Genomic DNA, 14312 nt, shown 5'->3' on the forward strand with positions numbered 1-14312 from the left:
GGCAATACTGGGGATTGTTGGTCAATTGTGAATGGTGGAAATTTTTGTATGCCCGAATCTATTGTTTATTTGATACTTGTACCTGAAATTACACATTTGTGTTGCACTATATCTCTTCGCTCCTAACTTAATTTCTAATTTTTTTTTCCTTTAATTTTCAACTCTAGTGGTTCCATTCTTTTCACTCATCAGAAAGTTCAGTTTATAATTTTTAATTTTATCTAAAAAAAAATATAAGTGAATAAATGTGGTAAGGAGACATGATTTTAGCTTTAGCTGTATACCTTTTCTTTGTGACACACCAGTCTGGAAAAAGGCTGCAAAATATTTGGATGTTAGTATATTATGCTGCTACTGATAGTTCCATCACTAGCACATCCACCTACAATTATGTTTTTCCACCTCTTTTGTGAAATACATTTGTTCCAATCCCCACAACCATCAATGTTATTGGAAACACTGTGATAGCTGCCAAAATTCCTCATAGGATATTCCTTGTTTGTTCGAGGTATCACTGGATTGCTTAAAGAGCTTGGTCATCTCATCATACAGAGGTACTGGTATGCTGATCAAAGATTATGTATAGGACTAAGAAATATGATCAAATGGTTACCCAAGATAATTATATTGCATAGTTTATGATTGTCTCTGAGCGTGAGTTTTATGATTACCCAATCGCATAGAGGTACTGGAACTATTGTTCATAGTTGTTTCTCTAATTAGACAACCTATGATTTTTATGAGTCATCACAATGAAATGGTCAGCTTAAGTTGCATTTAGTGTGTCTATTTTGTAGATTTTGTTTAAAATTCTATGCCCTAGTGAACTCATTTAGAACTATTATTTTATGAAATTAGAGGTTCGAACTTTGTTTATGATACTTTTGACGTAATAGTGATCTGATTTGTACCGTCTATATATTTAGGAGATGGTTCTGCTGTATTGGATCCCAGGTGTTCCTTGTAAAACATGCTTAACCTGAACTTCTCTAGTATCATAATTTATTAGCAATTTTTTACTTCTTAGAAACAGTACATATAGGCTTAGCTCTCTTTATTGACTGCATTATGCTTTGAACAGGTTAATTTCCAACAAATATCTTCTCATTTAGGCCAACAAGAGCTAGAAGGAAAACGAGTCCCTCGAATGGTTTCTGGAAAGACCTTACCCTGCTTTCCTCCATGGGATTGTGCAGCTCGAGCTGGAGGCTTTATTATTGATCGGTTTCTTACTGGATTGCATCCTCAAGAATACTACTTCCATTGCATGGCTGGTCGTGAAGGGTAAGTGAAATTTTTGCCTCATCCATGAGTCTTTCGTTCTAGTGGGAAGTGGTGTTTTTTTTTTTTATTAAATTTTTTTAAAACTTTTATTTAAAATGGTGAATTGCTAAATGGTGCAATCTGCCAATTGCAACCTGTATATATATATATATATATATATATTTATATGTATGTATAATATAATAACTTGTCATAAGAAGTAATGTGATTTCAGTTTTGTTAGTCAAAAGCTTCATGCTGCTTGTACCTGATTTCATGCACTTGGATTGCACTATATATCTTTGAGTTCTGCATTAGGTGGAATTCTTTGTATCAATGGTGATTTATTCAGTAGTTATTTTAATTAATTACATTTATACTTCTGATTGATTTATGTATCCAGAAATTGAGATGACTACTTGCTTGATATTTTGTGATCTTGTTGTAAGACATGTTTCTTCCATGTCTTGTGTTGAACCTTGAAATTTGGAGAGAGAGAGAGAGAGGATGAAATATTGTGGCAGCAGATATCGTAGCCAAAAATCTTGGGGGCAATGGTTTGTGCTGCTATTGGAGCACTATATATGGGATGTTTGCAGTAATATTTATAGGGTGGTGATGGTTGCTGGTAAATAAATCAGGTGCAATGGTCTTTGAGTCAGGCTTTGGTTGGGAAGAAGGTTCAGGTGAGATGCCAATTTTACTTTTTAAATGAGTGATTAATAAAAGACTCTTTGGGGGCAATTTTGATCTTGTAAAAAGGGATGTTGATATCTTCTGCTGATGTGAAGCACTATAACTATTTTTTATGGAATGCCAAAATTCCTTAAGGCGAGTAGTGAATGAACAAAATGGTTTATTTAGATTATTCTTATTTGTATCAAGGATCAACTTTAACTAGTGCAAGAAAAAAGTAGAGATACCACAAGTAAGTTTTCTATAGGTATGCTTTTTGTAGAAGATATAGTTCTAGTGAACAAAAAAAAAAAACGTAGAGCAAAGAAGTATAGATGAAGTATAGATGACACGGGACAAGTGATGTGGCTAACTTCAAAATTAGGACACAACATGGTGGAGACATGACAATTAATTGATATTTTAAAGTATATTTCATATGTTTTTAGACGTTTTTTATGTTGATTTTAGGTTTAAACTATGTGCTCTACTATTATAATAACTGAGTGATAATGATTAGTGTAATAATTTAAAAATATATATCAATAAACTACGAAATAAATTATTAAATTAACAACTTTTAACTTTTAGTTGTTTGACAGACATTCAACGCCAAAAAATAGTGTTATGCTATTGACTGTATACCATACTGAATTACAATTGAAAAAAAGAGGAGGAAAAAAGGCTAAATGAGTGAAATATTCTTAACTGAGACCGAGGGAGTTCTTTACATTCTTAAGAAAATAAAATAGAGTGAAATGACAGGGATCAAAATGTCTGTTGATGATAGAAATGATCATTGTTTGTGGCTGATGAGTGTCGCCCAAGTGTGAAAGTGACTATATATATATATATATATATATATATATAGAGAGAGAGAGAGAGAGAGAGAGAGAGAGAGAGAGAGAGAGAGAGAGAGAGAGATTATTCATTGAGAACCCTAAATACCTTATCAATGTCTCAGATTGTGCTAGGTTGTCAAAAATGTCTCGTTTTATTATTAGTAATTTTAATAAAGAATTATATTTGACCGGTTTATGGAATTGGTCTATTCTTCGACGGTGCGGGGGTTTGGTCCTGATAAGGTTTGTTGGAAACCTGCAAGGAATAGAGGTTTTGAGGTTAGAGGTTATTATAACTCATTCTACCCTCCTACTTTTGTTTCTTTTCCATGGAGAATGATATGGCAATCAAAGGTTCCCCCAAGGGTGGCGTTCTTTTCTTGGTCTGCCTCATTGGGTAAGATCTTAACAACAGATAACCTTCGTAAAAGACGAGTGATGGTGCTTGACTGGTGCTATATGTGTAAGAGGAGTGGGGAGTCGGTGGATCATCTTCTACTTCATTGCTCCATAGCTTGGGAGTTGTGGTCCATGGTTTTCTGCTTGTTTGGTATTCAATGGGTTATGCCTCATACTGTTCTTGAGTTGTTTGAGGCTTGGCAAGGAAAGTTTGTGCGACATCGCCACATTGATGTTTGGAGAATGGTGCCTCATTGCTTGATTTGGTGCATTTGGCGTGAAAGGAATGATAGAAGTTTTGAGGGTTGTGAACGCTCTTTACTGGAGCTTAAGTCTTTTTTCCTACACACTCTCTTTGAATGGAGTGTGGTTTTTTCTCATTTTTCTTGTTCTTCCTTTTCTTTGTTTCTTGACCGTTGTTCTTTTGTTTCTTGACTTGTTCCCCCATAGTACATCCCCAATGTACTCGGTTTGGCAATCTTTTTATTATTAATAATATTCTTACGTTATTTATCAAAAAAAAATAAAGAATTATATTTGACACAGACGAGGTGGCCTTTTTTTCTGTGTCTGTGCTTCCTAGATATGAAATTGACACTAATCTGGGATGCTTTACAATCTAGAGGCTTTAGGTTAAGTAAGTTTAAAAGCGAGAAACATATAATGTAGGAATGATAGACATCAATGTTTTGGATTGCAGTGCTCTAATGCTAGTGTATGTGTGTATGCATGCATGCTGAGTGTGGGTGGGTGGTGTGGACACAAGGTACAAGCCTCCAATTATATGCATGTATGGGAGGAAGAGCAAAAAGAAGACGGCCCAACTTGTGGCCTTATGGATGGAGTCTGTTAGTAATTGGGCTTGAGATTAAGCAAGCCCGAGCATTTAATAATTAAGGTTTCTTTATACATTTTATTGTTAGCTATTTAAGCACTTTTTCTTATTATTGTAAGATAGTTTGAGAATTATAAAAAAATGCGTGTTTCTTTTACTCTAGTGCCAACTCCAGTTTTGCTTGGTATTGACTTCAAGCAATCCTTAGGTGCTGACTCCTAGGGTTTATTTTTGATTCTATTGTTTATTTGTTCAATTGAAATAGTGTGGTTGTCCTATGTCAGTGGGCTACTGTTTGTGTGTATTGACATTGCTTTCTTTAACACACACACACTTGCATATACTTTTTGGATTGAAGTCTTGTGACCAGTTTTAAGAAGGCCTGTTTAGTTGAGTTTACTTTCATCCTGAAAGGGAATATTCAGCCTTTTAACATATTTTCAAAGTACAACTCTGATTTTACACAGTAGACAATATAAACAACATAAGCTGATGAAAATAAGCTAATCTTTTTTTGATACAAGAAAAAAATTCTATTCTAGCCTAATCTAAGTGTATTTGTGTGTGAAGCTCCTTTCTGGAGACCTGAATCTTGGCCTTGCTCCTCACACCCCATACCCCACAAGCACTTATACTTGTGGAGTGACCATCGCACTAAGGGTGTGCAGTGGTGAAAATAAGCTAATCCAAACGTACATATAAGGTCTTCAGTATTTATTCTTATCTATATGGACGGCATAGACTATTTTTAATCATCATAAAGTTAACTTTTCTACTATGGTCTCTCTGTCGCACAGGTTGGTTGATACAGCAGTGAAGACATCTCGCAGTGGATACCTCCAAAGATGCCTAATAAAAAATCTTGAGTGCCTAAAAATATGTTATGATCATACTGTTCGTGATGCTGATGGTTCCGTTATTCAATTTTTCTATGGAGAAGATGGTGTAGATGTCCATCAAACAAGTTTCATTGCTAAATTTGAAGCACTAGCAGCTGTGAGTAATTGTTCCTGATTTTCTGAATTGTTATTCTTAAAAAAAACTAGTTTCTTACAACCAACATCTCTTTTTTTGTTTATTTTCAGAATCAAGAAATTTTTTCCAAAAAATTTCGTCAAGGGCTTCACAAGTCCAATGTTTATATTAAGGGATTGCCTTCTTCTCTTGAAAAAAAAGCGAAGGACTTTGTGCATAAGTTTACCTTGAAGGAGAAAAATCCTGATATTTTAAAAGAAAAGGATTTTTTGAAGTTAATGGAACACAAATACATCTCAAGTCTTGCACAGCCTGGAGAACCAGTTGGTGTGCTTGCAGCGCAGTCTGTAGGAGAGCCATCAACTCAGATGACGTAGGATCTCTTATTTAATTATTTATACTTGTTTCCATAAATGCTGCTTAATTTTATATGATAGCGTATAAAATTTTATGCTTGTAATAGTTGCTTGAGTGCATTTGCATATATATATATATATATATATGCACTTGAAGTTAGCTCAATTAGAGTTCCGTAACCCCACATTTTTTAAAAAACATGGTTAAATATGTAATTTTGCTCCACTTTTATGTTTTGCTCCTTCAAAAATATAAAAATACAAGATCAAATAAGATAAAAAAGAATCCAGCAGAATACTTGCATCATGAGATTTCAAACTACAGGTAGGCAACTTAAATTTCAGTCTAATTTCAGGTGGGTAAAGTGTCAAATTTCAAATCACAGGTAGGCAACTTAAATTTTGGTTAAACTACAGGTGGGTAAATTGTAATTTGCCCATATATATATATTATATTATATTAGTTTGGTGGTGCATCTTGCGTGTTCATAAGACTGTTGGTGATGTGATCTTGGTGACATTTGGTGGATGCCCATAAATCTTTTGCATTTGTTTTAACTTCAGTGTTTTTATCTTGGAGTTATAGCAGCAGAAACTTAGGGTATATCAATGCGTAGTAACAGTTTCTACTTGAAGTGTTAAGTAATTTTACCCTAATCAAACTAAAGCACTTAAATTTTTGAGGGAGCTGACTCTGCCTGTGCAGGTAGATGGTCAACGTTTGTCCATGAGTGATCCAGTGGGGTCATATTCATTTCCTCACTTATTTTTTGGTATTTTCATTTTCTTTCATAGTCCAATAGTTTCTGAGAACACTTGTTTGAAATCCTGTGTTGAACTGTTAAATTGCATTTCACTATGCATGTTTTTGCCTTCCAAAGAACAATCTTTTGTTTGTCTAGGAATATTTGGGAAGGATGGCAGGTTTTAGTTTAGTATTCATTCAGTAGTTTCCCTTTTATAGTCTTCAAGGTGTTTTTTGTTTTATATATATATATATATAAACCTGCTCCTTGGTGTTTTTATTTTCTGCTCCTTCCTCAGATTTGAGTTGGCACCATCTCAAATAATTTTCAAGTAATAGAGTATTTGAAGAAGATGATGAAGATTTTCCTTTTCATATGGTTATTTATCATTTCTTTAATTCAAATTTGACTGAGAAAAATAGAGAACAGGTAAATTTTAACCAAACTTTTTTTGTGTTAGGAGCCAATAGTAATGATTAGTACATATGTAATATCTGTAGGACTTCACCAGCCATTAAATGATAATTTTATGTAGGCACTGATTGATCATATCTGTAAACATTGGAAGGAGAGTAAATATCAGTGATAACTGTGTTGATGTGGATTGGTTGAATTTATATATATATATATATATATATAGTTATTGGATTTTTTTTTTTTTGTTGTTGGGGGGGGGGGGAGGTGGAAGGGGAGGATAGAGAGAGAAAGGAGATGGCATTTTAGAAATTATGAACTCATATTTAAGAATTTTTTTTAAACACAAAAGAAATTCTTTAAATAGAGAATTATTATGCAATATCATTTAGATTGGGTCAGTTGTCAGCTGACTATAATTTTCTCCTAGTATAAAATTGACTGAATTATAGGCAATAAATATAGTGTTTTATTAAAGAATTCTCTCTTAATAAGCTGCTATAACTAGTCATGGACATCAATGGGAAAGGGAGAGGTAATAGATACACAACTACCTTAAGCAAGGATTGTCTATGAAGAATGTTAGTTTCAAATCATGAAATGGTTTACAGAAAATATTGATCCTTACCTAGACATTACCTTGTTTTGGTTCTTAGAAAACATTAGGAAAAGGAAGTGTAATTGTTAAAGGGGTGTCCTATACAAGCAGTTTTTATTTTTGTTTCAGTTTCCATTACATATAGTAGCAAACAAACTAAGGTAGATCTAGAGAAGGTAGATACGTTGATGTGATTAACAGGAGCAGTGGCGTTATAATCAGTGTGAAAGAGTTATTTTGTTATTATAATGGGCTGACTTCTGGGATTGACCGTCAGTGTCATTATTATTTCCCCAACCCCATTTATGTCTGGAATTTCTTGGTGTCACAATATAGTTTTAGTCAAGGAGGCTAGAGAATGGGTAAAATGGTATTAACTGGTGGTTCCAAATTATGGTAGTGTGAGGATTGGGTTTTATGTATAGTGTAGCAGTTTCTGTATTCATGACTTTAAATTTCAATAACTTCTTGAAATTGGTGGATAAAGACATTATACCATTTAGTTCCACATAATAATGATCCTAATGATTTTAAGTGATTTTTTTTAAGCTGTAAAATAATCTATTTTGTCTGAATATTTGTTTTTTTATTTATTTCTTCAGAACAAAAAGGAGATCAAAACGAAAAAGCAAAATTAAATTGGCAATAGAAGTTTATGCTTTCACATATTAGAAAAGTAAAATGTTGATAGGGCACTTGACCTTTATCCTTCATACAGTCACTGTCCTAATTTTGCTTCCTGTATTTCTGAAATTAAAAATGAAGTGCCTGAACATGCATTTTTTGATTGTTTTGTGAGATAAGCTGCAGTGACTTTCCTTACATTGTATTATGAGCAGCTGACATCTTTCATTCTCCACTTTAGTAGGGTTGACCATCGAGTCTAGCTCCCCCTAGAACCATAACCTCTTTTCTCATCACCTTTATTGGGGGGATGAAAGTCATTTTTTCTGGGTGCAATCAAATAATCATAATGATCATGCTGAATTCGTAAAGGATTTGATTTTAGCTGTTGGAGGTTAAGATAGACATTGAGGTTGAGGAATGGTTGCTTGTGTATTAACATTTAGGAGGTCATATGAACCCTCTGATTTTAAAACTTTTTTATTGGAGGCATGAAGCATCTTTTGTAGTTCTTTTGACCTTTGTCGTAAATAAAAGGGAGTGCTTAATTTTTCCTTTTATTATATTTTATTAGAGCATGCATTACATTTTTCAGATGAGCTTTTAGTTTGTCCAAGGTTGTCTAATGTTTTTTATTTATCAGGCTGAATACGTTCCATCTTGCTGGGAGAGGTGAAATGAATGTGACACTTGGAATTCCGCGTTTGCAGGAAATTTTGATGACTGCTGCAAGAGATATTAAGACACCCGTGATGACATGCCCTTTCCAAGTTGGGAGGTCAAAGTATGTTGCATATAAATCCATTTTGTTGGTTACATTCTTTTTAACTTTCTTGGAAGTTTCAAGTTACTTCTGCATTGGTTCTGACGAATGGTGACCAAATGTTTTGCAGAATATTACTTCTTTTTTTTGTTTTTACACAATGTTTCTCCAAGATAGGAACCTACACAGAGACTGTAGAGGTTATAGGATTGGAGTAATGGTTAAAATTAGGTAGAAGGTTAGGGCTCATGTATATTCTTGTAGCACGGGAATCGATTATTTTGAAAGTTGCTTCTGCCCCCATCCCCTCCTTTTCACCAAATAAATGAAGAAGGAAAACTCTCTGTTTTATGGTACAATGCTTGATTATTGGAGAATAGTATTGTGTCTTAGGGTTGCGAAAACATCTTTTTGTTTAGAGCTAGGATGCACAGACACTTCATTTGGGATACCGTACCCATGTCGTAGCGGTGTCCAATTTGCTGTATCATGTTATAATTTTTCAAAAATTACTCGTGTCACCATATTGTACTTGTACTTGTACCTGTGTCTGTGTCGGTGCATCCTAGGTTTAGAGTTTGATAGTCAAATACTATAATGTAGATTTCTCTATTTATTTTTAGATTGGCAGGTGACAAACACAATCAATGGTCTTGAACTAGTTAGCATTTATGTTAATGTTTTCTTTCCCAGTTCCATATTATCCTTTCCTTCCTTTCTCCTTTTCTATTTTTCACTGGCTAGTTACCATTGCCTGTGTTTGTTTGATAGTCAGGCATTATAGTAATGAACACACATGTACATAACTATTAGCTATGCAGAAAAAGAAGTTGATATTTAACTTATTATCTACAGGGAAGATGCCTCTTGTCTTGCTGATAAGTTGAAGAAGATAACTGTAGCAGACATAATAAAGAGTATGAAAGTATCAGTTGTGCCATTTGCTGTTCATGATCACCAGATTTGCAGTATTTACAAGCTTGAGATGATGCTTTACGTACCTGAAAACTATCCAAAAAACACTGATATTTCATTAGAAGATTGGGAGGAAACTCTAGAGGTTGTTTTTGTGAGGGAATTGGAGGATGCCATACAAAATCATCTGCTCTTGCTTTCTAAAATTAGTGGCATCAAAAATTTCATGCCAGATTCAAAATCAAATACATCAAATGGGACAGATGATGATGATGTATCTGGCAACAGATCACAGCATGAGGAAGATGCTGATGCTGATGAAGATGCTGATGATGGTGCAGTGTCTGATGATCTGGGTTTGGATGTACAAAAGAGAAAACAGCAATCAATAGATGAGATGGATTATGATGATGCTTCTGAAGAGGATCCAAATGAAGGGGAGCTATCAGCTGGCTCTGAAAGTGAAATTGATCAGGCTGAGAATGAAATTGAAGTTACTAAGGATGATGCGATTGAGCCACTTGATGCCCTAGATATATCATATGAACAATCAGGAAAATCCTCTAAGCATAAATCAAAGGACAAAAAGAATGAATCAAAAGCCAAAAGAAAGAAGAGATCCAGGGGAAAACTAGTGAAAAAGGAGTATGATAGAGCATATTTTGTGAAAGCTAAGGGAATGCACTTTGAGATCCATTTTCGATTTACTAATGAACCTCATATTTTACTGGCTCAGGTTTTTTCACCTTCTCTTTCTTTTCCATTTTATAATAGTATCAACCTTATTAAATTCTTTTGCAAATATATTCTATGTTTTTCCCTCTTTTTTTTTTTGGTTTTGTTTGGGGGTTGGGGGGGTGGGGGGTGTTGAGGGTGGGGAAGTTTTTCATTGTTTTTTCAGTTCACATCACCCTCTTTGATTACTCCTCATTTTCCATTTAGTCTGTCCTGAGTTTATTGCCCCTTTTTGAATAATAATGACAATAATCTTATCACTTTCCTATATCACCTCTATTGCACAAGTCCTCTAATCATTTTTATGCTGGGATAATGTTGGAACTTGAAATTAATTGTAGTGACTGTATACTGTTTCCCTTCTTTGGAAGAAATAATATTTGGTGGACTTACGGGCTATTAGAATGGTTGCTTTCTCTATTCTTTCAATTTTGTTGCGAAGTTGAGAATATTGTTTTTATGTACATTTTTCCATTTGGCTTACATATTGTTCAGTAGTCTGCATTTTTCTGAGTCATGATTTCTTATATCCAAGAGTGTAGCTGGAAACAATGAGGAAAGACACATATTGTTCAATGATTTCTTATGTTGATAGGGCACTTGAATATCTATATTTGCACTCCTCTCGAATGGTTTGTATAAAAGCAATAGATAAGTCAATTCCTTCTAAAACTATGACTTTTCTAACAGAATATTTTATTTTCAAAAAATATATCTACCCAAACTGTGGATGAAATGACACTCACCCCCCCTCCCCCCCCTTAAGGTTCATATAAATGAATATCTTTTTTAAAAATGAAATATTTCGTTAGGGACGTCTGTGTGAGAGGAGTGTCATTTTGTAAAATGTTTGGAGGTGAGTAGCATTCATGAAATATAAAGGATAATTTACCCTAAAATATATATTAATTATTTTTTCTTGAATTTGTTCACTTGTGCTGATGAACATAATAAGAAGTCGGAACATGACAGCTTGTATTTAATATGAGTCTATTCACTCTATTGGATGTATTGTTAAGAAATGGATTTCAGTCTTGTAAGAACTTGAATGCTGTCTTCTCTCTGATAAGTGTCAAATATTTGTTGGCCTAGAAATAATCACTCAATAGAGGGTTACCATTGGCTCCTTAATAACAAACCATTGTTATTTGATTTTTTGTCGAAAGGTCAATTTAATTGTTCTTGTTCATGTGAGATTTTGTGATTTGGAGTTTTTGGTGTTTCATTAGTATTGACATTCTTATAATTATTTCTCAATATGAAATTTAATTTTTAATTAAAATTTTTTGTTGTTGTTGTAGATTGCTCAAAAAACAGCCAAGAAGGTTTACATCCAGAGCTTTGGCAAAATTGACGGGTGTACAGTTGTTACATGCCAAGAAAAGCAAGTGATATTCTATGGTAAAAATCCCAAAGCCAGGAAGGATATCTCGCCTGCAGAAAAGGAAAAAGTTCCAGCACTGCAAGCCACTGGAGTGGATTTCGGTACATTTTGGCAGTTTCAGGATGTTCTTGATGTCAGGTGCGTATATTCCAACAGCATTGATGCTATGCTAAACACATATGGTGTGGAAGCTGCCAGAGCAACTATCATCAGGGAAATACAACATGTTTTCGGTTCTTATGGGATATCTGTCAATATGCGGCACCTAACACTTATTGCTGACTATATGACTCATTCGGGAGGGTATCGTCCAATGAACAGACTTGGGGGAATAGCTAACTCGATATCTCCTTTTTGTAAAATGTCTTTTGAGACAGCTTCTAAATTTATTGTTGAAGCTGCAAGTCATGGGGAGACAGACGAGTTGGAGTCTCCATCTGCTAGGGTTATTCTTGGGTTGCCGGTGAAGGTAGGTACTGGAAGTTTTGATGTTATGCAGAAGTTGGAAATCTGATGTAGAGAGATTGTAGCTTTTATGGATCTGGAATAGATGTGCTTTAACTTTGTAGTTTGTATCACAAATTTTGGGATTTAAAGTATGCTACAACAATGTGCAGCATCAATTGTGTCATGTGTATATTTAGTTAGTAAAGCTTTTAGCCAGATATCCTAATTTATCCTTAGGTCCACATGACTTGCAACGACAGTTGTATCTGTGTGAATTTTGTCAAGCCTTCGAGATTTCTTCATAGCAAGTACTCTTGTAGAAGTAATATAAGTTGCAAAATTTTGGTGAAATATGATTTTATTTTCAGAATTTTGTGTTAGAAATCAAGTTTGTGCTTGAACTATCAATTGTTTTAATTTAGTTCTTTAAGTTTTAATGTCTAAATAAATTCTTTGCAAACAGTAATTATTGATGGGACAGGCTTTTTAAACATGTTATTGTAATGCTAATGTGATACCTGAGACTATATGTTGGTATCAGTATCGCTGAATCGTCAATGTTTTGATTTAGTCGGTGTTCGAAATGATACGATAGCAAATATAAGGAGTAAAAGTTCTCCAAGAAAAAAAGAAGAAACCAAGCCCTAAAAGTGACCAGCTCTGATTTGGAGAGACGTGAAAGAATCCTGGTTGGATCCATATTACTATGTGGTGACGATTTTTCAAATTTTTCGGTAGCCTCAACTTCCTAATTAAAAATGAACGATAATGTTTGGGCTATCACCTTGTACAAGTGTTCCAAAGACAGAAATTGAAACATGTTCCCCCAACCACAAATGTTTTGTGCAATTTTGACATTTAACATTAAAAATTGTCTCATTTAATACTTCAATTTATATTTTATAATAATTGATAAACACTTTAAAATTTAGAAGTGTATGGTATATAAAAAAGGGGGCTATAGGTGGGAGAAAAACCAAAATTATTTTTAGATTTTTATTTATCTTATAAGAAATTGGATAATTGTAGACTTTTATTCAAATAGGAATTGGTATTTGAGTTCAATTAGGATTAATTTTCATCCATTGTTATCTTTTATTTATCTCTTTATTTCCTTATATACTTAGTAGGTTTGGATTGAAACCCTAAACGTTTCGTCTATTGTAGGGTTGAATTAAATTTTGCAGATTCGTATCTCGATTGATCGAAGATCCCTCTATATCAGTCGAGCTAGTTAGTTTTTTAATTTTTCTTTTTGCAGTTTGTATGTTCTTGAATCTTGACTTGTAGCACTTTGAGCAATGTCTAAAACACTTTATAGGTACTAAGATTTATTCCTAAACAAGTTTATGTTTTCGGTTTGCCAACGTATAAAGCATTTAGAACCTAAAAATTTATATCTTAATATTTAGAACCTAACACTTCATCTAATATGAATAAATCTAGAATCTCCATTCCAATGAGGGCGTTCAAACTTTAGATGACAAAGCTTCTATTTTGTTATTTATTTATTTGTTTTCTTTATAAAGATTGAATTACACTATTTTCTTCATAAAGTTTGAATTACACTTGTTTCCATTTTCAGGCCTGAGGTAGGTGCGTTTAAAAAGTAAGGACCAAAATAGGAATCTGCCCAAAATACAGGGATCAAAAGTGCATTTTCACCATCAACTAAACTATATAGCTTTTGAGTTGTTTTACCAACTCATTGTGAATGCTGTATAAAATTTTGGGGCCTCAAGCTATCAAGGACCAAGCAATCAACTATCCCATCTCTAGGAGAGATTACACCTTGTCTCTAGTGTATGTATCCCCTCTCTTATATGGAGGTGGACACCACACCTGCTCCACCTCCATGTGAGAGGGAGGATACATGTATTGAATGCATGGTATACCTCCATATCTAGACTCTAGAGTAGAGACGATTACCAAACAAGCAAGCTAGTACATGACATTTACAAATTGCAAGAATCATGCTCATAGAGAACAACCTTTCCATAATCATAGCCATGAAATACATACATTGTTCAAAGACAATTTTCAAACAAAATCAATGCTCATTGATAACAACCTTTCCTTAATCATAGCCATGAAATACATACACTGTTCAAAGATAGTCTTCAAACAAAACCAATAACTCCTGTTTCACTTTTGAACTCTTCTTGTCACTATTAGTATTATAAACTCTGTTTGGACAATACTTTTTAAACTTTTCTCGTAGATATCTCAAACGCAATGAGGAACTGATTAAATAAAACATCAATCTTTCACGTGGATTCATCAATAATCTTGTCATGAACAAATATAAAGGTTCATTTGACATCAATCTACTAATTTTAGA

At 33.9% G+C, this 14312-nt stretch overlaps 1 protein-coding gene across 1 annotated transcript in view; it reads left to right on the top strand.

Annotated features, from left to right (window-relative positions):
• LOC115988825 (DNA-directed RNA polymerase I subunit 1) overlaps positions 1-12335 on the top strand; it is a 30866-nt gene extending 18531 nt beyond the window's left edge. Inside the window, exons 16-21 of the mRNA XM_031112445.1 lie at positions 1082-1284; positions 4812-5010; positions 5100-5362; positions 8371-8511; positions 9346-10141; positions 11442-12335. Coding sequence (XP_030968305.1) covers positions 1082-1284; positions 4812-5010; positions 5100-5362; positions 8371-8511; positions 9346-10141; positions 11442-12038 — 2199 coding nt within the window. The 3' untranslated portion in view covers positions 12039-12335. The remainder of the gene's footprint in view (positions 1-1081; positions 1285-4811; positions 5011-5099; positions 5363-8370; positions 8512-9345; positions 10142-11441) is intronic.
• Positions 12336-14312: the final 1977 nt, after the last annotated feature.

The sequence above is a fragment of the Quercus lobata genome, chromosome 5, assembly GCF_001633185.2.
Source record: "Quercus lobata isolate SW786 chromosome 5, ValleyOak3.0 Primary Assembly, whole genome shotgun sequence".
NCBI classification, from domain to species: Eukaryota; Viridiplantae; Streptophyta; class Magnoliopsida; order Fagales; family Fagaceae; genus Quercus; species Quercus lobata.